We start from the raw sequence: 24,782 nt of genomic DNA on the forward strand, positions 1-24,782 counted from the left end.
TGTTGAGACAGGGCTTCTCTGTAGCCTTTGCCTCCCCAGAGTGGCTTTAAAGGTATGCAGCACAAGCTTATTTACTTATTTGTTGTTTTTTCTTGTTTAAGACGGTCGGTCTCTGTGTAGCTTTGGTTTCGAGCCTGTCCTGGAGTTAACTCTTGTAGACCAGGCTGGCCTCGAACTCAGAGATCCGCCTGCCTCTGCCTCCTGAGTGCCGGGATTAAAGGCGTGCGCAACCAACGCCCAGTGCTTTTTTATTTTTATTTACTTATTTGCTTGTTTGTTTATATGGTTGTCCAGAAACTCACAATGTAGACCAGGCTGTCCTCTAACAGAGATCTATCTGCTTCTGCCTCAAGCCTGCTAGGATTAAAGGTGTCAGCGTGTTGGGCCAACACAAGCTTTTTAAACGAAATTAAAGATCAGGTCATCAAACATGGAAAAGAGGACTTTGTACAGCATTATGAAATATACCTGAGACAAGCCTCTACCTCAGATTGGTTTCACATCCTCACTTATGAGTGCAGCCGAGCAAAACCTCAGTGTTTCCATACTGCTAAGTCATGACAAGACTCAGTGTTTCGGTACTGCTAAGCTTGTCTGGGGGGTTCTATCTTTCCACTTTAACGTGGGAGAGCCGAGGCCGGCCCTCAGCAGCTCAGACAGCGTAGGGCACAGATCTTTCCATCCTGCATCTTTCTTTATTCCGCCCTAACGACAGTGGTTTCTCAACGGCTCTGCGGGCCTTGGGAGTCACGGGAAGTTAACCTGGGTCTGGCATCCCAGCCTCTCGGACGATTCCTCTGGCCCAGAACAAAGGGCAGCCCCTCTTTCATAACACCGTGTCCCTCCCCACGCAGGGAAGCGCGCCGCTGCTGAGCCCGGCCGGCTGCTGCTCTCGGGAGCCTCGGAAGCCCGGCAGGCCTCCCGCCACTTTCACCCAGGTACTTCTCCGCGGCTCAGGGCGGGCCGCGGGGACTTCAGTCTCAATGGCAGCTCTAGCGAATCAACAATGCGACAGCGGGAGGCTTTCCGCGCGGCAGGAAGCCGCGGGCCCGTCCGCCGGGGACGCCTGCCCGGCCGAGTGGGCCTGGGGCGGCTGAGCGCCGAGCAGGAGGCGGGCTCCGGGCCGGGCCGGGCCGGGCGGCGGGGGAGGCGGCGTCCCCGCCGTGGGAACCAGAGCCACGAACGGGCGCGGGCTCAGGCCGGCGGCCTTGCTTCCCGCTCGGGGACCACAGGCCCGGGCCGGGCAGCTGCGCGGCCGGGGACGCCCGGGCGAGCACGCAGGCCGCGCGCGGCCCGGGGCCGGTAGAGTCGCGGCCCCACCCCGCGGGTGGGACCGACAGCCGCCATGTTGCCCGAGCGCGCGGCGAGACCGGCCGAGCTATCGCGAGAGCGCGGAGGCCTCTGGGAAGGACGGAGGGAGGGGGCAGGGAGGGGAAGGAAGCAGGGGTCGGCGGGAGGCGGGCCGAGCCCACGAGTGGAGCCCCGGGAAGTGGAGGGCGGGGAGAGGGGCGATCGACGCGCCTGCGGGCCAATGGCGGGCGATCTCGGGTGGGCCCGCGGCCAATGAGCAGTGGCGGCCCGCTGCAGGGGGCGGGACCCGGGGCCGAGGGTAGCTTGAGCGCGGCGGCGGCGTTGTTCAGTCAGAGCGAGAACATTCCAGAGGTGAGTCCGCGGGGGGCGGCGGCCCGCGCCCCTGCCCAGCGCTCCCGCCCCTCCACCCCGCGGGCCGCCGGCGGGGGCAGGCCGCCTGCGGCTCACCGCCCTGTCCCCCGCCAGGTCGCCCGGCTCGGCGCTGCTGGTGTGGACGCGGACGTCGCTGGGACAGCCCCTCCCGCTGCTCGGCGGCGGCACCTGCCCGGCCGCGCCTCCCTCCGCTCGCCGCCCGCCCGCCCGCCCCGCCGCTCCGGACCCGGTTTCCAGCGCCTCTTCCTCCCAGTCCCGGGCGAGCCGCGTTGGGTTTATGTCTTTATTTGACGAAAACGGTGAGTCGCGGGCGGCGGGCCATGGCGGCGGCAAGATGGCGGCGCGGCCGCGTGACCCGCCGCGCGTGTGGCGCAGTTTGGGGGGGCGGGGCGGGCGGGCGGGCGGGCGGGGGCGCGCGTGCCGGCGCCCGGCTGACTCAGGCCGGGCCGGGCCGCCCCGCCGCGCCGCGGCCGTGACTCACGGAGGCCGCAGGCCGAGCCCGGGCGCCCCCGCGGGGCCGCGTAGCCATGGGGACCGGGCGCGGCGCCGGCCGCCTCCCTCGTGCCCCCGCGGAGCCCATGGCTCCCGGCCTGGACGAGCCGCCCCGAAGCCGAGCCGCCACCTCGCGGTTGGCCGGGCCGGCTCGACGCTTCCCGTTTGCCAACGATGGCTGCCGGGGGAGGCGCGACCGGAGAAGCTGCTTGCTCGCGGGCTTGAGCCGAGCGGGAGGAGCGCCCCGATCCTGGGCGGCGGTTACGGCCGGCAGCAGCCTGCGCGGCGCCGCCGCTCCCGGGCCTGACCGCCTCCCGGCCGCCGACGGAGCAGGGTTTGTGTTTGTGTTGTGTCTCGTCCCGTCCACAGGCCCGCTCTTGCCAAAATGGTGGCCTCCACGGTGCCTGGAGGGTGCTCCGTGCCGTGCCTGAGGTCGTCAGCTGCTGGGACTGTTAGTGACGCGGGGTGCTCGAGGACAAGAAGGTACCCCACACGGGGACGATCCTGGCCCCGTAGGGATGTTTGTGTGTCTCTCCTTTTCTCTTGCAGAGCTGTTGCGCAGCCATTGGTACCTGTATTGGGGAAACATAGCGTACAAGCAAGAAGCTTACAGCCTCAGTGGCGAAAACTTTTTCATGTCAGAGACCGAGAACTCTTGCAGTCGTTTATGTCATCCCTTCTTCTCCAGACAGAAGATACCAAAAAGTTGCAATCAAAGATCTGTTCATCTTATTGATAAAGTCACTAATAAGCCAAAATGTCTGTCAACGTCAACCGCAGCGTGTCAGACCAGTTCTATCGCTACAAGATGCCCCGTTTGATTGCCAAGGTATACTGACCTTCCGCTTTGGTAGAAAGTTGGTTCGTGCCGTTCTTCATAGTATTTTACATTGCGTTTTACAGGGAGACGGTGCAAAATTGAAATTCTTATTTCCTTTAGGTTGAGGGCAAAGGAAATGGAATCAAGACAGTTATAGTCAACATGGTTGACGTTGCAAAGGCGCTTAATCGGCCTCCAACGTGTAAGTAAAGCTTGGAGAAGCCCGAAAAGGTATAATGTACATGTAGTCTTGACAGTTTATGAGCTCCGCATCTTTCCTTGGCCATGTTAATTAGCAAGTGTGGATCTTTGGACCTCCTAGATTGGATGTCGTTATACCACCCAGGCTGTGTCTATCTCCCCTGACCCTGTAGTTTTAAAGAATGGTGAGTTCTGTGTGGATTTTTGTGTAAAGCCAGTGCTAAAGCTTAACTAGATTGAATGTCTTCCGAATAGATCCCACCAAATACTTTGGTTGTGAGCTGGGAGCACAGACCCAGTTTGATGTTAAGAATGACCGGTACATTGTCAACGGATCTCATGAGGCGAATAAGCTGCAAGACATGTTGGATGGATTCATTAAAAAGTTTGTTCTTTGTCCTGAGTGTGAGAATCCTGAGACAGATCTGGTGAGTGCTTTTAAAGTTTTTGCCATTCAGTGTGTGCTTTTGTGGTGGTGTGATGATGCTTTCATATTTCTGAAAGGATACCAGGCTTACTAGAAAGTACTTTGTTAAAATTAGGCTTCCATGAAGAAATTTTGTGCGAGCCAGTGTTAGATGTTTCATGTTACATAAACTCACATACAGTTTTAAACTTTTCACTTGTTTTTACTTTTCTTGACAGCATGTCAATCCAAAGAAGCAAACAATAGGTAATTCTTGTAAAGCCTGTGGGTACCGAGGCATGCTTGACACACATCATAAACTCTGCACATTCATTCTCAAAAACCCACCTGGTAAGTCTTTTTTAATAAAATGGCTATTGGAATATAAAATGGAAGGTTTTTATTACTGTATAAGGAACTTTAAGTCTTTGGACTTTGGATTTGTTTGTTTTTCGAGATAGGGTTTCTCTGCATAGCCCTGGGTGTACTGGAACTAATTCTGTAGACCAGGCGGGCCTGGAACTCAGAGATCTGCCTGTCTCTGGCTCAGGGCCTTATGGCTTTTAACGGACTAAAATATTGAAAAATCTGTTTTAAGTAAACGTGAAAAGGAGGCTGCCAAACTACCATCCTGTTGGTTTATAACATAGATTATGATGGAAACCCATTAAAAAAAGATCTACTGTTCTGGAAACAAGGCTTGTCTCATTAAACTAAGTGGCTTAGAGCAATTGCAAGCAACACTCTGTGTCAGATGAACAAAACTATCTGACACAATTTGAGCTTGCTATAGCAAGATAGTCTAACCTATTCCGGTGTTCTCCTCCCCATGAGACAAGCCGTTATATAGGCTAAAACAAGCTATCTGTTATTGTTAGGTGGTCAGATTTTTTATGTCGTTTAGTTTTAATTCATGAGGGTAAACTACTACCTGGTTGAGACATTATGTCCATGATTGTATTGCTTTGTCTTATTTATTTTATAACCTGTATGATTCGGGATTTGTATCGTTTGGAATGTTGGTGGTGCTTTGTGTGCGTGTGTGTTTTGTACCGCAAGTGTGCAGTGTCCGAGAGACTGGAGGAAATGGTCTGTACCGCTGTGACATTGCTCCAGCCTCCCTTCGGAATTTTTTAAGTTGCATTTTGAGTTGACCTGACTAAGGAGTTGTGATGGTGAGAGGGTAGGGTTTAAATCTTGATAGTGGGTGACACATAAACCCTAGGACTAAGTTAACTTTTGTTTCCCTGTAGAGAATAGTGACAGTGGTACAGGAAAGAAAGAAAAGGAAAAGAAAAACAGGAAGGGCAAGGACAAGGAAAATGGCTCTGTTTCCAGCAGTGAGACACCACCACCTCCACCACCAAATGAAATTAGTCCTCCTCCACATGCTGTGGTGAGTGTAGGGCACTTAAAACTGTGTGAAACGCCTGGTGTTTTGCAATGAATCAAAAAAAATTTGTATTAATATATACTGCACTGTTTAAAAAAAAAAACTATGCTATTTTTCTGGGCTTGATGACATGGTCTGTCAGCAAAGGGGCTTGATGATCCATCCTGTCAATGTGACTGATACTGCTGTTTGAAGGTCTTTGCTTTTGTTTAAACAGGAAGAGGAGGAGGATGATGACTGGGGGGAGGATACAACTGAGGAAGCTCAGAGACGCAGAATGGATGAGATCAGTGACCATGCTAAAGTTCTGACACTCAGTGATGATTTGGAAAGAACTATAGAAGAGCGTGTTAACATCCTGTTTGATTTTGTTAAGGTAAATTTGCTTGATCTGAAAATACCTCATAGTGCTTCTTACGTTCATAATTGGCTAACTCTTCCTCTGATATCTTTGAGTTTTATTAGTGTTTTGTTCTTGAGACAGGCTCTCCTTGTTGTAGCCCTTGCTACATGTAGACTAGGCTAGTCTGGAGCTCATAAAGATCTTCCATCTATCTCTGCTGAGATTAGAGGTGTGTGCCACCACACCCTTCTCTCTCTCTCTCTCTCTCTGTTGTTGTTGGTCTTTTTTCGAGACAAGGTTTCTCTGTATTGCTTTGGAGACTGGCCTTGAACTCACAGAGATCCTCCTGCCTCTGTCTCCCAAGTGCTGGACTAAAGGTGTGTGCCACCAATGCTCAGCCCCTTTGTATATTTTTAATGCAAGGCTCATAGTTGCTTTTCTCCTTTGCTTATTCAATCAAGAAATATATTGGAGGAAGTACAGTGGGTGTACTTTCATAAATTGGTCAGAAATGCTGGAGGAGGAGATACTGCTCTCAAGCACAGCAGAATATGCTTATACTTCATTGAATTGCTTTTTATTTCCAGAAAAAGAAAGAAGAGGGCATTATTGATTCATCTGATAAAGAAATTGTTGCTGAAGCAGAAAGACTGGATGTAAAAGCCATGGGTCCTCTTGTTTTGACTGAAGTTCTCTTTAATGAGAAGATAAGAGAGCAGATCAAAAAATACAGGCGCCATTTCTTAAGAGTAAGACACTTGGAGGGGGTTAAGTAAAGACTGTCACCTTAATACTGTGGCTTTAAATCACTTCAACCCACTATGTTTGTCATCCAGAAAATAGGTGATTGGCCAGCTTTAGCAAGTGTGGCAGCACCTACAAATGGTAATGGTATCTGTGCATTGACCTTATTCTAGCCAAGCCACTGTTACATGTGCTGTGCTTTAAGAAAATGAATGTGTATAAGTATTGAATTGCCTTAAAACGGGGACAATTGTTGATGCTGTCTCCTTGCAGTTTTGTCATAACAACAAAAAGGCTCAGCGGTACCTTCTTCATGGTTTGGAATGTGTGGTAGCGATGCATCAAGCTCAGCTGATCTCCAAGATCCCACATATCTTGAAGGAGATGTATGACGCAGACCTTTTAGAAGAAGAGGTCATCATCAGCTGGTCGGAAAAGGTAGGGAACACATAAGTGTTCCTGTGAAATGTCAGAAGCATCGAAACAGCGGGTGGGGGTGCGCTGTTACTCTGACACAGTTTTTGAGCCCCTTTATAGTTTAGTCTTAGGGTGTGATCCAGCCCCTTTAAATAACGTAAAGTATGTTTTCAAGTCTTCACTGAGAAATTTCTGAACTACTTTAGGCCTCCAAAAAATACGTCTCAAAAGAACTTGCCAAAGAGATTCGAGTCAAAGCAGAACCGTTTATTAAATGGTTGAAGGAAGCAGAGGAAGAATCTTCTGGTGGTGAGGAAGAAGATGAAGATGAAAATATTGAGGTAAAAGCTAGGGAATATGTTAACTGAAGTATTTGGTTTGTCAGTGATGCTTGATAGTTTTGGTTTAGTTTCCCCTCTGTGTAGCCCTGGTTAGCCTCAAACTGATAGCAAGTGTAGTTCTCAAATTTCAGATTAAACAATGAAGTATAATCAGTCAGGCAGTGGTGGCACACACCTTTAATCCCAGCACTCTAGAGGCAGAGACTGGTTGGATCTCTGTGAGTTTGAGGCCAGACTGCTCTGCAGAGTTCTAGGACAGCCAAGGCTGCAGAGAAGACTTGTCTTGAAAACAAATGAGTGAACAACAACCAAAAATACATAGAATCTTTGCGGGGGTGGGGGTTGGGGTGGAGGAGAGTTCTGGAGAGTGAGCGTACTAGGTAAGCAAGCATTCTTTCTAAGCTTGAGTTACCTCTTTGGAGAATAATTAGATTAATCCAATGAAAGACATTTACCCCGTGCATAATCTATTAAGATAAATAAGACAGACATGGTTGCAGATATCTTTAATCCTAGCATTCAGGAGGCAAAAGGTCTCCTGAATTCCAGAACAGCTAGGGGCTATGCAAAGAAATACTGTCTCAAAATGCCAAAATGGAAGGGGGAAAAGGCCATGAATCTAAAGGTGTGTCCCACCCAGCAAAGCTTTGAGGGAAGGTAAGGAGAGGGAAAATACTGTAATTATCTCAAAATTACAAAGAATTTATTATGGAAATAATATAACGGGCTGGTTACTCTGTGTCTATATTTGATTGATGAAATGATTTATCTTGTCAGGTGGTATATTCGAAGACTGCCAGTGTACCAAAAGTTGAAACTGTGAAGTCTGACAACAAGGATGATGACATTGATATCGATGCCATTTAAAAGGATGGATGCAACTTAGCTTAACAGTATAATGCTGCAAATTTTTCTCCATTATCAGCCAGAAGTGCAACATGTATGTGCAAAAGCTAAAATGGCTTAACATCATGCTACACTTGATACTAAAAAGCTATTACTGTGAGTGGTCTATAATTAAGCCCAATGAGACATCTAGGGAGTCCATACATATCAGTGAGCAGTTGTAGTTTGCTTATTTATAGCATGTTTCTTTTGGAAAAACTAGTGGTGGACACATTTGGATCACATTTATACAGTTATAAAATAAAGATTTGGTTTTGGTCATTCTTCAGACTTTGGGCTCTGAATGGCTTATACTGAAGTAATTGGCTACTTTTAGGATGATACACCATTTAACTTAAGGTCCTTGGGCCTGGTAGATTGTAGGTGCTGAAATTTGCAGAATGCAAACAATTGTAATGACCTTACTTAGCCATTAAGAAATGGAGTGTTTTAAAAGTTGTATCTCCCCAACTGTTCAGATTGGCAACTGATAACTCTTGTCATTCTAAGGGAGACTGATGAGCAAATAAATGACAGTGTGACATCTTCATAAGGAGTGGAAATGACCTGTGTGTCCTGTGATTTTAAGAGCAAGTTCTGAAATTTAGAGTTGTGGCTTTTCAGTTTGTGTACACTTCACCCCAAATTGTAGTCTTTGAAGTCATGTGTGCATGGCACGTTGGATGAGCCAGGGAAATAATTAACAAATAAGAATTTTGTGTGTATTTAGTGGTTGCTTTGTACTGAGAAAAGCTTTGAGGTATGATTAAATCGTAACTCTGATAATATTTGGGAGAAACAGGAAAAGGTGCACTTAATCTCTAGCTAAAACAGCATAATTTTTCATCTTTTACCCTTAAATTATAATTTCAAGATGTTTAAACATACTGTATCTTGTGTTTGTGTTCTCCTCCCCTCCTTCCCCCAATATTATGGTTAATTTTTCAATGCCTTTTAATTTGGATATAATAGCTTGTACTTTAGATTTTGGTTGCTATCTTGCCAAAATAAGTATTGTTGTGTTTCAAGCTTGATCCCCCTTCCCCCAATTGTCTTATTTAAAGAGAAAGTTAAAATCATACTTCTGAGTCAGAGCCTGTATTTTGGTGTAAGACTTGGGATATTTTTTACTTCACATTGAATATAGCTGGGCGCATGAGAAGTCTGGTGATGGCCACTGGGTGGGTGCAGTTGCTAGGGCCTGGCCAGCCCATTCAGAGCCTTGGGCTTCAGATACAAGTGAATTCCTTACCCACCAGCTGGTGTAAACTCCATCTGGGCTCCTATTTGCATAACATTAAAAACTTCTTAGTGTATATTTCCACAAAACTGCATTCTCAGAGTTAAGAACCCATGTGGTTAATCTGTGTGGCATACTAGTTCATAACATTGTTTAGATCTTACCCTTTGTGTCATCCATCTCACAGCTTATAAAACTTTAATAAATGTAAGATTTTTGCATTGAAATGATACAAATATTTGCTAAATTGAAACCTTGTCTGCTGAGCATGAATGGGAGCCATATTCCTGGAATGGTAACAAGGGAATGTGCAGTGTCACACCAAAGAAAAGACGTATTTGCAAACCCACTTGTCTCCTAGGCTTCAAATTCTTTGCTGCATGGCCGGCCCGTACATTTGTCATCATTTTCTGAGATTGTTCTCAAGTACATCAGCACATTGAGCCTTGGGCTGCTAAGATTTTTGTCTTAGAGCTGTTTCAGTCAGGTCTTCAACCCTGAGGAAGGAAGGGGCTTGGGCTTCTGTCTGGGGCCAAACCAATGGGATTCATACAATCTGGGTTTTTTACAATTAATCAGCTGTTCGTTGCTCTATTGAGGTGTCTTTAAACGTTTCCTGTTTGAAACAGCTACATTACTTGATTAAAACAATGTTAAAATTAAATTTTGTCTCTGCTTTAATACTAAAAGGGTAAGCTACATTTTCATTTTGTAGTGTAGTGAAAAGCACTGAAAGCTGTTTGGTATGCTTCGAATTTGAATGTTGGGTATTCTGGAGAGCATGTCAGTCCTGTGTGAAACAGGTTCATCTTTAATACCATGTTAGTTAGGGAACACACTTCATTAATTCTATGTAGCCTGTCCTCAGACTGTCTTCCTTGTGCATTTTACTCATTAAGGCCTAGGGTATGGGTTACTGAGATTGCTTTCCCCTGCAGTGCTCAAATTGACAGGCGTGTATGGGAGTGCATGCCCTTCTTCTACACATGGAGACCAGAGATCCAATTCCAGTTGTCTAGGCAGCAGACTCAACCTCCCAGCTTTGTAAGCTTAATTTTCAGGGCATCATGGCTGGGCATGGGTTTGTCCAATGCCAGCTGGTAAGGTATCTGATTTCCCTGAAGAATTAGACCTTATTAACCCCAACCTGGAATATGGTCAGTTTCCTCTGTATCTGCTGGGTTAGTGGCATGGTGTGCATACATAAATGTAGGTAAAACATTCATACATCTAAAATTAAAAAGATGTCATGGACAGCCATGGTAACAGAGGTAGATCTTACTGAATTTGATAGCAACCTAATCTAATACATTGTAGGACAGCCAAGGTTATGTAGAGTTGCCTCACAAGTGATCAGAATTCTGTTCCTGGGACCCATATCAGGTGGCTCAGAGTTACCTGTTAACTTGTTCTAGGAGATTTTGATGCCCTTTGGCCTCCGGGGGCTGTACGCATATGCACAAATCCACTCAAATTTTTTTTTAAAGCCAGGCATGGAGGCCCATGCCTTTAATCCCAATACTTGGGAAGCAAAAAGAGGCTTCTCTTCGGAGTAAGGCCAGCCTGGTCTACATAGTTTTCAGGTCAACCAGGCTACACACAAAGATCTTACTACAAATTGTTAGTATTTGCCGTGAACATTGATTCAGCTTCAAGCTGCACTGTACAGAGAAATGCCTCAGCAGAAGTGGCTGCCATGTCTTGAGAAGCCAGCAAGCCATGCTGATACTGGGATTGGAGAGAGGCAGGTGTGCAGAAGCCGCCTTCACCCTGAGCTGGGACCAACTCTATTCAGTCTTTGACTCTTGAGAAGGCTATCCCTTCGTTGTCAACCTAATCATACCTGGAATTACCTAAACCCAAACAAGTATGTACACCTGTGGGCTATTTATCTTATTAAACCATTTGAAGTGAGAAGACCCACTTTTTCATCTGGAATTTTCGAGGTGGGAAGATGTATCTATCGACCTTTAGTCTGGGCCACATCTACTGGCATCCTGTATAAAGGACAGAGGAAAGCCTACACTGGCAAGTTCATTCCTTCACTGGCATTAGAGCCTACTTCAGGATTCTGGCATATACTGAGGAGAGACATCCAGTCTTGTGGACTGAACAACTACTGGATTCTTGGACCTAACTGTTGGTAGATAACCATTGTTGGACTAGCTGGACCATAGCCTGTAAACCACTCTAATAAATTCCCTTTAATTGAGGGATGAGGAGGGTAGGTGCATGCCTTTAACCCCAGCACTCTGGGAGGCAGAGAGGTAGGTGGATCTGAGTTTGAGACCAGCCTGGTCTACAGAATTAGTTTCAGGACAGCCAAGGCTCCACAGAAAAACCCTGTCTCCAAGCCAAATAAATAATCCCCTTCACACCCCATACCACACCACACACATTCTATAAGCTCTGCTCCTCTAAAGAACCGTAATAGAGCCCTCCCTCAGTTCTGCATACATTCTTTCGTTTCTGCATCCTGCTTCCTTACATCCCCTCTGAGAGTACTACTTAATCCCTTGCAGGCTCTACTTCCAGGGACTTGAGTGGTCCAGAGAAGCAGTGGCAGGTGGACTGTTGGCAATGGGGCAGTTCCCTGGGAAGAAGGCACTGTTGTCCACTGTCTCCCCCAGAGCTGTGCTGCTTCTGCTCATGAATCACTAAGGTACCTGACACCTGTAAGACAGCACACTGCTACCCTGCACAAAGGTGTCCTGTTGGTTGGAGCTGATGAGCAGGTGAGAAGATACTCATAAGACGCTCTCAGGGCCTCCATGTTCTTACTGGTCTAATCATCTGAGGCCTGTTGAAGTAAAAGGTGAATTGTTGTACCTGGCATCTCCTACCACTAGGAGGAGGAAGTACAATGCTGCTTCCTGAGCCTTTAACAGTGTTTGGAGGCAGCAGATTCCTGCTTGGGAATGAAGATCCAATCCTACAGTGTGCACAGGAAGCAAAGGAAGGGCTTGCTGCAGTGTAGGCAGCCGCTCACACTAGACAGCACAAGAGATGTGTGCTGCCCTCATGTTGGAAAAGATCCCTGAAGTTCATGTCAGTGGTATTTGGAGGTAGGATGTTTGAGAGAAAATAAGGGTTAGGTAGTCATGCAGGTCCTCTCATGGTGGTACGAGTTACTTTATAAGAAGAGGGAGAAGCCAGGCAGTGTGGCCTATGCCCTTAATCCCAACACTTGGGAGGCAGACCTCTGCTTTTGGGGCCAGCTTTGTCTACAACCAGGATTACACAGAGAAACCCTGTCTCAAAAAGAAGAGAGAGACTCAAGTTAGTTCCCCCATCTGCTTTCCTTGTGATGTCCTGTACCATCCAGAAGTCCCCTACTCTGTTTTCAGCAGGCTTTTGAATGTCCTAGCTTCCACAACCATGAGTTGTTAAGCAAATACTTTTTTTCAGGGTTTAATAGAACCTAGGCTCAAGTACTGGGATCCCGTGCCGTCGCCACAACTAGTTTAACCTACCTTTTAGTGTGGGGAAGTCAGAACAACTTGTAAGAGTGAGTTCTTTCACCTGGTGTTGGTGGCACACACCTTTAGTCCCAACAGTAGGGAAGCAGAGGCAGGCAGATCTCTGTGAGTCTGAGGCCAACCTGGTCTACAGAGAGTTCCAGGACAGCCACAGCTTCACAATAAGACCCTATCTCAACAAACCACAGAATTTAAGAGCTATGTTAAGCGTGGTTACATACCTTCTTTTTTGGGGGAGGGCAGGGGAGGATTTCATGACAGGGTTTCTCTGTGTAGTCCTGGGTGTCCTGGAACTCACTCTTGTAGACCAGGCTGGCTTCGAACTCACAGAGATCCGCCTGCCTCTGCCTCCCAAGGTAAACTTTTTTATAAGTAGAAGTTCACTCTAAAATGATTGCTAGAGGTACAGTCAGTAGGTACCATGGGCATATACCATGATCGATATGACAAACTGTATATATGTGCCATTCTTAGGCTTAAATCAACATGAGCAAGGAACACTTGAGGTAGGTATGTCCCTGACACCCTAAGAGGAGAGGTCATAATGGTAACAGTGCCACTAGGAGATAAGAGACTTCCAGCTCCATAAAGATGACGGGAGCCCTGGACTCCACGTGAACCCCTGTAGGTGGTATCCCACCGTGCTGTGTGGTTTATGAGCCCTGATACATGCTGCCATCACTTGGGAGCATTTCACACTGATGTCTCACAAGGACAAGTGAGGAACTAACTCCAAACCCTATATTTTCCTCTCCACATGGTTATTATTCTCCGTCTGTCTATTGGTTATTTCACAAGCTACTTAAACATAGTGTTTGAGATTTCATTACTTATGCTTCTGTCCAAAAGAACACCCCTGGACTGCCCAGAGGGAAGATGAGTATGCTTATTTCTCTGACTTGACTTTCTGGCTCCCAGCTTACATCATCTTTATGGTTCTTTTTATATTGTCAAGATTGAAGTAATTCTAATCCATCTGCAATTACAATAAAGCTCTCTGAGTGAGTCAAAAAGAGAAGCTCTATCTTCTGCACTTTTTGTGTGTGGTGTATGTATATGTGTTTTTGTATGTTTGTTACGAAGGTATACAACATTCTTTTTTCCTTACTGAGACAGCATCTCTTGAAGTCCAGGCTAGCCTTAAACTCAGTATATAGCCCAGAGTGGCCTTAAATTGCTTTCCCTCAAGCCTCTCCCTCCCAAGAGCTAGGTTTACAGGTGTGTCGTCACAGCTTTGAGTTTCAGTGTCTGTGATTCAGATTACTTTTCTTTCCTTGTTTTATCACCTTCATTTCTCACATCTCCAGGCTCTTCCATGATCTCAAGGATGCAGTAGAACCTGTAGAGCCCTTTCCTAAACGCCTGGCTCCCAGCAGTATCAGCTTCCAGTCCCTGTCTATTGATTTCCAAAGCCTCAGGTCCCCCCTTTGCCCTCTCAAACCTCCAAGTAGCTCCCAGAAAGGTCAGTGGGGGTGATGTTTTCTTACACTTCGTGATTTTTGTTTTGGTTTTTGTTTTGTTTTACTTTTGAAACAGGTTCTCTACATAGCCCTGGCTATCCTGGAACTCACTATGCAGACCAGGCTGATCTCTAACTCACCTGTATCTGTCTGCCTCTGCCTCCCAAATGCTGAGATTAAAGGTGTGCACCACTACACTACACCCAGCTCTAGTTTAAAAACTTAGAAAACATTCTGGGCAGTGGTGATGCATGCCTTTAATCCCAGCACTTGGGTGCAGAGGCAGGCAGATCTCTGAGTTTGTGTGTATGTTGGGATTAAAGGCACGTGCCATCACACCTGGCCATTACTTGGTTTTTGTTGCACAGAAAATCACCACGACTTTCCGTGACAAAATACCATTGCTTTCTTTCTACATCATCTGCAATTCACTTTCGGTTCAACTGATCTTCAGACTTGGCTGGACTGGGCTTGTTTGGGCCAGGCCCTATTTTCCTGTCTTCATTCTACTTCAACATGAGGGATGCTTCCAGAGGTAAAAGCCAAGCCCAGCCCGATGGGGAGCATAGTTCAAGCCTCAGTCTGAGTTACTTCTTTTACATTTTGTTGATAAAAATAAGTCACATGGCCAAGCTCAAACCTGATGGGGCAAGAAATCAAGATAAGGGAGTAAGTGGTGTGGGGCAATGGTCTAACCTTCCACAGTTGCTAGGTTTGAAAATGCCTTTATTCTGACCTTAATTGTTTTGATAATTCAGCTGGGTATAGCATCCCAGTGTACAGTTTGTTTTCACATGGAACACTGCAGACCTGGTCACAAGGTAGGGCAGTATTCCGAAATGCCAAGTGTGATCCGGTTCATTCCCTTTCATCTTGCTCTTTTCCCTATCTCTTAGAGCTTTTATAATTGTCTTGCATTGATTTTTTTTTCCTGTTTTCCTTTGTGGTATATTATTTGGTATCTACTAGAGAATACATATATAATGCATAATGAACCATAAATCATAAATGTAATGGACAATTATTCTTAGTACTTTATTACACTGAGGCCTACATTCTAACTTCATCCTGTTGTTGGGGAGAAGACCCTTTGCATAACTTTTTGTTTTGTTTTTCAAGAAAGGATTTCTCTGTGTAGTCCCTGTCCTGGAACTCACTCTGTAGACCAGGCTGGCCTCAGACTCACAGAAGTCTGCAGGCCTCTGCCTCCTGAGTGATGGGATTAAAGGTGTGTGACACCATTACCGGGTCAGAAGGTGTTACATCCATAGAACTGAAGTTACAGAGTATCAACAGTCATGAGCTGCCTTGTGGGTACTGGAACAAACTCTCTTAACCGAGGAGCCATCTCTCCAGCCACCACTGCCACAGTGACCTCTTCCTTCCCCCAGTTAATTTCAACTTGTGATTAGGCTGATCTGTTACCCGTTTCCCACTTCCTTGCAGAGCTCTCCCTCCCTTCTCAGAGCCCCTTTCTAGTTTTGTTGGCCCCACCCATGTAAACACACACACACATAAATCTAACTTTTTTATTGGGGGCCACAGGGAAGGGGACCTCTTACACCAGTGGGGGGGTGTTTACAGGTTCTCAAGACACTCCAGGTTTGGGGCCGGAAGACCCTGGGTGTGGCTGAAGGCCCTGGGTGTGGCTGGGCACAGCAGACACTTTCCCACTATCTCCCATGGGCACTGGGTAGCTGGAGGATGTGGCCGGGTTGATCACGGTGGCTCTTGGTTAGGGTCTGAGTGAGGGAAGAATTATAGCAGTGGCAATGACCAGCAACCACTTCCTTTGTGAGGGCGTTCTCGAGGGAGGTGGAGAATCCCTGGCCATCTTGGCCACTCTCCCTCATCTTTGCTTTCTTTTTCTTTTCTTTTTGTGTTTTTGGTTTTTTGAGACATGATTTCTCTGTATTGCTTTAGAGCCCGTCTTGGAACTTACTCTGTAGACCAGGCTGGCCTTGAACTCACAGAGAAAGGCGTTCGCACCAACACCAGGCCAAAGAACTCACTCTTTCTCCCCCCGCCCCTCAAATTCAAGAAGTGCTTATGGGGCTGGAGCTATGGCTCAGTACTTAAGAGCACCACTGACTGCTCTTCCAGAGGACCCAGATTCAGTTCCCGGCACCCATACGGCAGCTCACAAATGTTTAAGATCTGACACCCTCACACAGACATACATACAGGCAAAAACAACAGTGTACACAGATAAAAATAAATTTAAAAATCAAAAACAGAAGTTCCTGGCCATTGGTTGCCATATGATCTCTCTTCTCAATTAGTTTATAAACAAAACAGAAATAGTCTCTAGTTCTCCTTTCCCTGGCAAGACAACCCTTCTCAGATCTGACCCTGTGAGACAACACACCTCTGCTCCTGATATTTCCCATGGGGCTGACTATACGGCTCAGTGGGTAAAGTGCTTGTTATGCAATTATGAGGCCTAAGTTTGAGTCCCCAGAATCCTCATAAAGCCAGGCTTGGAGGCCTAAGCATAGGAGAACAGAGGCAGACTATGGGAGCTCCCTGTCTGGACAACTTTGCCAAAATGGTGAACTCCTGGGTTAGTGAGGGACACTACCTCAAAAAAAAAAAAAAAAAAAAAAAAAAAAAAAGATGGAGAGCACATCGATTCTAGCCTCCACACATGCACACACAGGTGAGCACACCCACTCTCACACAATTACCTATCCTATCACAAGAGCTGAGGGGTGTAAGACTTGCTTTGGAAACCTCAAATTTTCCAACTGACTCCAGAAATTCAAAACCCTCATCCCAAACAGATTCTGCTGGGCTGCCATCTAAATGAGGAGTCAGTTCCTGGCACCTCCTATTTCTTCGTCTTCCCTGAGTCACTGCTGCCTAAAGAAATTAGTCAATAATGAAGGAATAAATGGCTTGGAAACTGGAAAACTGGACAAAGGGTCTGCACACACACATTTCTCCACAAAATACAAGTTGCTAAAAGCACAGTGAGAAGGCACCGGTCTTGTCAGCCCACAGGAAAGCTCCGATCAAAGCCACATGTGGTACACTCCACACCACTAATGTGGTACTAAAAGAAAGCCACACCAAAACTCACAACCTGCGTGTTGCCTTATATGGCAAAAGGCGTAGGGAGCTTGAGGCCACAGGCTTATCCTGAATCATCTGGCTGCTTTTCAGATGCAATTGCCTGTGTCCTCCTGAGAAAGAATCGCGTTCATTGCAGTTTCCGTTTTGACATGTAGGTAGCCCAGGCTGACCCCTGACCTGCAAGCCTCTTGCCTCTCTACCTTCCAACTGACAAGATGACAAGTGTGCTCCACTGTGCCAGGCAGCGAATTGAGTGTACACACACGCGCACACACACACACACACATTCACACAAGAGTAGATAAAACAAAGGCAGAAATCCCAGTGACTAAGCCCCAGGTCAAAGAATGCCACTTGTAAGAGTCACCAAACAGAACTTGCAGTAGATGGTAGATGGTGCTGGTGCTATGGGAGAGGGAAAGCGTTGAATTGTGCTGCCCAGTCCCCAGGACGTGGTGGTTTGCCGTGCAGATGACATAGATAGAAAAGACCAGGCGGCCAGTAGGCAATCAGCACCACCAACGCTGCTGGGGTGGAGAAGAAAAACAGTGCTGCAGCTTTGGAAAACAGGCTTTGGGTCCGCAAGGGCTTAAATACAGACACACCGAAGGCGTGAACAATCCTGCCTCTCACGGTTACACCCAGGGCAGAAGGAAGTCTACTTCCAAGGAGCAACTTGCCCATTAATATTACAGCAGCGTTAGTCACAAATATCCCAATGTGCAGCTGCCCAGCGGACAAACAAAACCTGCTGTGAATACATAATGTAATACTGTGCTCTACGTGTAGTTACTGTGTCTTGGTGTCCTACAAGAATTTTTATTTATTTTGAGGCAGGGTCTATGTACCTCTGTCCTAGAACTTACTATGTAGATTAGGCTGGCCTCAAACTCACAAAGACCTGCCTGCCTCTTCTCAAGTCATGGGATTAAAGGTGTAACCCATCATTCCTGGCTTAGAAATTTCTTACTCGAGATACAACCCTGTTGTAGAATATTAGAAGATGTGTTCTGCTGTGGGACTCTGCTTTTTTTGTTTGTCTGTTCCTTTTTGTTTTTGTTTTTGTTTTTTTTTTTTTTTTTTTTTTTTTTTTTGAGACAGGGTTTCTCTGTGTAGTTTTGGAAGCTGTCCTGGAACTAGCTCTTATAGACCAGGCTGGTCTCAAACTCACAGAGATCCTCCTGCCTCTGCCTCCCAAGTGCTGGTAACAAATGTGCACCACCACTGCCCAACATGTGGAACACTTTTTTAATGATGCAAAAATGTGTTGCATTCTTTTATGCTGCATTGTTTAACTCTGTGAAGCTGTGTTGCTTTGCCTGCCTGAAACACCTGATTGGTGTAATAAAGAACTGAACATCCAATAGCCAGGAAAGAGACAGGATAGGCAGGGCTGGCAGGCAGAGTGAATAAACAGAAGGAGAAATTTGGAAAGACAAAGGTCTAGGAGCTAGAGGAGGAGGAGGACTCAAGGGGCAGCCACCCAGCTACACAGCAAGCCACCGAGTAAGAAGTAAAGAAAGGCATACAGAAACAGAGAAAGGTAAAAGCCCAGAGGCAAAACAGATGGGATAGTATAAGTTAAGAAAAGCTAGCTAGAAATAAGCCAAGCTAAGGCTGGACATTTATAAGTAAGAATAAGACTCAGTGTGTAGTTTATTTGGGAGCTGGGTAGCAGCCACCCCAGCCCCAACCAAAGAGTCACAGAACAGTAAGAGTTTAAAAACAAAACCAACAACACAGTACTGTCTCTGTTTGGATTTCTTTACACCTGGAAGATGCTGCTTACTGGTGGTGGTGGGGTCCTGAATCCCCTGTTAATCCTTCCTGGAGATACCTTCACAGACCTGTCTCTTAGGTGATAAGATGCAACCAAGTTGACAATTAATGATTAAACATCACAGCTATCTTAGTTTTTATTGTTTCTGAATTTCTGTTACCCATCACCCCAACACATATGGACACACCATGTAAACACACACACACACACACAATCACACACATGCGCATGCCTGTGCACACTCTCTTTTTGAGACAGGGTCTCCCTGTGTAGCCCTTACTCAGGGTCAGCCCACTTGCCTGGAACTCCCTTTATAGCTTAGGATGAACTTGAATCCACAGAAATCCACTTGCCCCTGCCTCTTTTTTTTATTAGTTTTGTTTTTTTGTTTTTGTTTTTGTTTTTTTTTTTTTTTTTTTTTTCCGAGACAGGGTTTCTCTGTATTAACAGTCCTGGCTGTCCTGGAATTCACCGTGTATACCAGGCTGGCCTCGAACTCACTGAGGTCTGCCTGCCTCTGCCTCCCAACTGCTGGAATTAGAGGTGTGAGCCACCACTGCCCAGTGCCCCTGCCTCTTGTGCTATTCAAGGCTGCACCATCACACCTGGCATACTTGTAAAAATTTTCTTTTAGCTTTATTTTATATATGTGAGTGTTTTACCTGTGAATGCATGTATGTGCACTGTGTAACTATCTGGTGCCTACATGTGGTTGCTGGGAACTAAATCTTAATCCCCTGCAATAGCAGCAAGTGCTCTTAACCATCCAGCCACTCACACACTCGTCTTCGGAGGTTAAGAGGGTGTCGTTTGATGATACGTTTCTTGTCCGCATTGTTTTGGATGGTATACATTGTGTCTTCACTCTCAATGGTAACTGTTAGTATTCAGGCCCTTGGGGTCTTGACAAGATATGTCCTCAGCTGCAGCCACTAAGAGCACCTCCTGTGCACATTTGATCCGCTCCCTTTTAAAGGTGGGCCTTGCCCGCCCCCCCCCACTCCCCGTCCCCCCCTTTCTCCCTCTGTCTTTCTCTTTTTCTCTCTTGTCCCTAGGGACTGCTCTCTGCCCCCCCCCCGCCCTTCCCTCTCCTCTTCCAATAGACCTCCCATGAGTCCTGTTGTATGCTGTGATTCCTTCCCTCCTTTTCTTTTTAAATTACAACATTGGTTCCCCGACCAGGAAATGCTCTCCTGGCGTCTCCTCCTGCTCACTGGCAGTTTGAGGCGCTCTGGGACCCTGGAACCCACTCCACATACTACAGTCTCGATTCTCGGGGTCACTAGGTCCCTCCATCCAACACTGGCATGATTGATTGGTGAGCCCCTCTCCCTTTCCCACTTCTGGACATGAGTGACAACTTTTGCCAAAGTCCTGGTACCAGGAGACTGAGTCTCTCTTGGGCTCAGAGCCCTTGGCCTTCTTTGAGTTTTGAAGCACAGGACAGTCTGTAGCTTCTTGAAATCCACCCTCTCTGAATTCCTAGGATACTAGGAATTGCAGACCCTTGGGTCTTATTTGTCTGCCTCACTCATGGGAACTGTGTCACAATTTAAACCTCCTCAATCCCACTGGGGTGTGTTTTGGAGACCCACTGACCATTCTGAATCCGTTGTTGTTGCAGGACCACCAGCTGTTGGCCTCAGAGCTGGAGGTACAAGGTGACAAAACCTGTCCGGGTGAGGCTGTGGTGATGGGAAAGGATCAGGTGCTTTAAGCCCTAAGGAGTTGACTTGGATCCACCAAAAACAGCATTTTACCAGGCCCAAGCGGCGCCTGACGGTTCCACAGGGCCTGGACAGTGAAACAGCCAGCTATTCCAGGAAGTGGTCAGCACCCCAGCTCTCCCGGGCCCCATAAAATGAATGATTCCCACCCCCCTCCCCCAGGTCAGCAGGAAGTAGTCTTGAGAATATGGCGGCCTCATCCCTGCCTCCCCTGCTACCCCTTCCTAACTCCTCATCTTTTTATAATAAAAAAGGAGAGAGGAATGTTAGTGTTCAGGCATCTGTACTGCTCTGTCCTTGGGGCTCTGACAGGATGCGCCCTCAGCTGCAGCCACTAAGATCACCAGCTGTGCACATTTGCTACTTCCCCTTATAAAGGGCGGGCCTTGCCCACCTCCGGTCTCTCCCTCTCACACCACTCATCTCCAGGGACCAGTCCCCTCTCTGTCCCCTCCTCTGGCCCCCTCTCTAACCCCCCTCTCTGCCTCTTCCAATAAACCTCCTGTGTAAACCCTATGGTATGGTGTGATTTCTTCCCGACATTTCTTTTTTAAATTATAATAGTCACCTTTGAACTTTTGGTATACATATTTAATCTAAGTGTGTGGACCGAGTGATCTTCCTTACTGTGACAAAATACTCAAAGAAAATATCTTAACAAAACGTTCACTTTAGCCAGGTGGTGGTGGCACTTGGGAGGCAGAGGCAGGTGGATCGCATCTCTGGTTTCCTGACCAGCCTGATCAACAGAGGGAGTCCCAGGACTGGCTCCGTCGCTACTGAGAAACCCTGCCTTGAAAACCAAAACCAGGACTGAAGAGACGGCTCTTCCAGATGTCCTGAGTTCAATTCCCAGCACCCACATGGTGGCTCACAGCTGTCTGCAAAGAGATCTGGTGCAGGCATACTTGGAGGCAGGATGCTGTGCATGTAATACGTAGAATTTTAAAAGAAAAGAACGTTAAAAAAAAAAAAAGAAAGAAAAACAAAACAGAAAAAAAAAAGTTTACTTTGGCTCACACTTGCAGATGTTTCGGCCAGTCGTGGTGGGGAGGGTTTGCTACACACAGCAGTTCACACCATGGTGGCCAGAAATGAGAAGGGGAGAGAGGTCGGTGTTATCGGGCTTTTTCCTTTTATCTTTTACTCCATTCGAGTCCCTGGCCTTTGAAATGGTGCCACCCTCATTCAGGGCCAGTCTGCCTCCCTCTGCTAACCTTCCCTGGAAAGAACACACTCAGGCTGGCTGTGCTATGCTAATCTCCTGGCTGCTTCTTAATCCAACAAATTGGCAGGCACTGTATCACCAACGGGTCTAAATTCAAAGGGTGTCTGTGGTGCAGCTGTGTCCTCTAGGCTGGCACGGTCATTGCTGCCTCGGAGCAGAGCTGCCAAGCTCTGTACAGCACCCTTGTAGGTCAGGCTACAGTGGGACTGGGGAGGGACAGACACTCCGGATGCTCATGAGCCCCTTCCCCTCCCTTGGATACCAATAGTCACTGTGTAAGAGGTCTACCCAAAGAGGTGAACAGTTGTGTGGGGTGGGGCACCTTGGTGGTGCAGTTGCCTGAAAAATATCACACCAATAATAAGTTAATTGGTTTGCCTGGCTGGACTTGGATGAAGTTCTTGTTTGTTTATGTAGGTGTTCCCTTCTATTGGGGATGAACAGCTTTTTCTTTGTCTCCCAGGAAACACCATAGGATGTCTTGCCTTTTCTTTCCTGTGAATGCAATGGCATTTCTTAGACTCTCTTTTGAGGAGCAGGAGGAGGAGGAGCTAGGCAGCACTCAGGAGGCAGAGGCAGGAGGATCTCTGTGAGTTCGAGACCAGCCAGGTCTACAGAGTGAGTCAAAAGACCCTCTTTGAGACCAGAAGCTGCTCAAAGACCATGCACATCACCCTGCAGTTAAGCCTCAGAACCCCAAGGAAGCCACTACTGTGAAAATGACACATACAGTTTGTCCTATTGAAATTATACTCACTGTATTGGGGCACTTGGTGTGTCTACCAGATTTAAGAAGCCTTGTCTTGGGCTGGGGATTATGTCTCTGTCTCTGTTGGTAAGGCACTGGCCATGCAGGCATGAAGACCCTAGTTCATAGTGGGGACAGGTCTATATATAATTGGAGCATTTCTGTGGTCAGATAGGCAGAGATGGATCAGCTAGCTGTCTGAAACACCTTATTCCAATCAAAGTGGAATGTGAGGACTGGGGTTCTGGGTCCTCTGACCTCCACATGCACTAGGGGCACACACATTTCTGCAGTCACACACAGAAATAAGGTATTATTATGTTCTTTTTAAAAATTTTACGAGACAGGGTTTCTCTGTATAGTTTTGCTGTCCTGGAACTCACTCTGTAGACCAGGCTGGCCTCGAACTCAGCGATCTGCCTGCCTCTGCCTCCCGAGTACTGGGATTAAAGGCGTGTGCCACTACCTCCCACCCTGAAATATATTTTTAAAAGTCTCTTACTGCTTAAGTTTCCTCCCTCCTTTCTATCTCTGGTTTCTATTAATCTGTTCCCCAAGGAGGCTACACTTCTTAAATTCTTACTAGCAACAAATCTCCACATTCTTTGTTCAGTGCTTGCCACCTATATTTTTCTTATCATATTTAATTTATGTGTATGTGTTTTGTAATCACATATGTGTGTACCATGTGCGTGATTGGTGTCTACAAATGTCAGAAGAGGGTAGGTCCCCTAGAACTGTTGAACATGTGTGTTGGGGGATACTATTTTAAGGTGTGTGACTTTTGTTTGTGCTGCATTTGTTTAACTCTGTGAAGCTGTGCTACTGTGCCTGTCTAAACACCGCCACCCAGCCAGCCACCGAGTGAGCCCGTGAGTGAGATGCACAGAAGTAAGGCCAGCATTCATAAGCAACAGGAAGACTCTGTGTGACTTATCTGGGAGCTGGGCTCCGCAAAAAGGCAAAAGAGCAAAAACAAAACACAGCACATGGGGTACTGGGAACTGAACTCCAGGTCCTCTAGAAGAGCAGTCCTTGCTTTTTTATCTGCTGAGCCTTCGCTCCACCCCGTCCACCCTCCCACCCCTACCCCGTTGGGCGCCATATGTAAGGAGAAGATTTTTCTGCCTGCCACTGGTCTTGTCCCGCCGAGGCGCCAGCCCCAAATAACACACCAAGACTCTGTATTTGATATAATGCTGTTGGCCAGGTCTAGTTTCTTATCGGCTAGCTCTGTCTTAAGTATTAACCCGTTTCTGTTAATCTATGTATTTCCATGTGGTCTCATCTTACCGGAGAGCCGGCTGGCGTCCTGCTCTTTCCAGACTCTCCCTCCTGACTCCCCCTACTTCTTCCTCTCTCCTCCTTGTCTCCTAGTCCCGCCTATCTTGCTTTCCTATTGGCCAACAGTGCTTTATTCATTAACCAGTATGAGAAACATATTTACAGAATGACATCTCCCATCACCCTCCCGTCACTTTCTCATGAGAGCGAATCCGGTGGGTGTGAAGTGGCATCCACTTCCACGATAGCGCATGACACTGAGCGTCTGTTCATGTGCTTACCACAGGCCCTGTGTGTGTCTTTGCAGAAATGTCTAATCAGTGCTTCCGTCTATTTTAAAGCAGCTTTGCGTCTCTTCATCGTTGAGTTCTTCATTTATTGAACATAAACGTCCCTAGAGATATGTAACTTGCAAAGGTTTTATTCTATTACTCTCTCTCTCTCTCTCTCTCTCTCTCTCTCTCTCTCTCTCTCTCTCTCTCATAGCCAGCTACCCTCTAATTCACTAAGTCATCAAATAAAGGATGAACTTGACTTTCGCATCTTCCTAGTGCTGGTGTGCTGGGATTGCAGTTGTGCCCTGGCCGCCTGGTTTGTAGGTGTTGGGGATGAACATGGACTTCATACATCCTAGGCAAGCACTCTGCCAAGGGAGCTACGGCTCCACTGCATAGTGCTAGTCTGCTTTGAACTTTTGTTTTTAATATGAAAAGTGTGTGTGTGTGTATGCTTGTGTAAGTATGTGCGCTTGTGTGTGTGCTTGTGTGTGTATGCTTGTATGTATGTGCTTGTGTGTGTGTGCTTGTGTGTGTGTGCTTGTGTGTGTGTGCGCTTGTGTAAGTATGTATGCGTGTGTGTGTGTGTGTGTGTGTGTGTGTGTGCTTGTGTAAGGCCAGGAGAGTGGATTGTAGGATCTGGCGCTGGAGTTCCAGGTGATTGTGAAGTGTATGAAACGGGTTGGGAACTGCACTTGGGTCCTCTGCAAGCGCAACAAGCACTCTTAACGGCTAAGCCACCTTTCCAGCCTTTTTTATTT

General features: G+C 47.0%; 1 protein-coding gene and 1 non-coding gene across 2 annotated transcripts; both read left to right on the forward strand.

Annotated features, from left to right (window-relative positions):
* Positions 1-1,513: 1,513 nt before the first annotated feature.
* Positions 1,514-9,218, forward strand: Eif5 (eukaryotic translation initiation factor 5). Its single transcript, XM_051196648.1, has 12 exons — positions 1,514-1,662; positions 1,777-1,982; positions 2,725-3,004; positions 3,116-3,197; positions 3,452-3,624; positions 3,842-3,953; positions 4,856-4,998; positions 5,213-5,371; positions 5,926-6,087; positions 6,356-6,520; positions 6,706-6,840; positions 7,618-9,218. Exons 3-12 carry the CDS (start codon positions 2,933-2,935, stop codon positions 7,705-7,707), a joined length of 1,293 nt encoding a protein of 430 aa, XP_051052605.1. The 5' UTR covers positions 1,514-1,662; positions 1,777-1,982; positions 2,725-2,932; the 3' UTR covers positions 7,708-9,218.
* On the forward strand, positions 4,338-4,463 carry LOC127231239 (small nucleolar RNA SNORA28). Its single transcript, XR_007835280.1, has one exon. It is a non-coding gene; the product is annotated as a small nucleolar RNA SNORA28 (small nucleolar RNA).
* Positions 9,219-24,782: the final 15,564 nt, after the last annotated feature.

Source organism: Phodopus roborovskii, unplaced genomic scaffold (genome assembly GCF_943737965.1).
Source record: "Phodopus roborovskii unplaced genomic scaffold, PHOROB, whole genome shotgun sequence".
NCBI classification, from domain to species: Eukaryota; Metazoa; Chordata; class Mammalia; order Rodentia; family Cricetidae; genus Phodopus; species Phodopus roborovskii.

What these genes read in the sequence shown, in the direction of transcription:
- Eif5 (XM_051196648.1), top strand. Translation starts at nt 2,933, where the DNA reads ATGTCTGTCAACGTCAACCGCAGCGTGTCAGACCAGTTCTATCGCTAC. An exon ending in GCTTAATCGGCCTCCAACGT is followed by an intron (nt 3,198 to 3,451) that starts GTAAGTAAAGCT and finishes TCTTCCGAATAG; the next exon opens with ATCCCACCAAATACTTTGGT. An exon ending in TCATCAGCTGGTCGGAAAAG is followed by an intron (nt 6,521 to 6,705) that starts GTAGGGAACACA and finishes GAACTACTTTAG; the next exon opens with GCCTCCAAAAAATACGTCTC.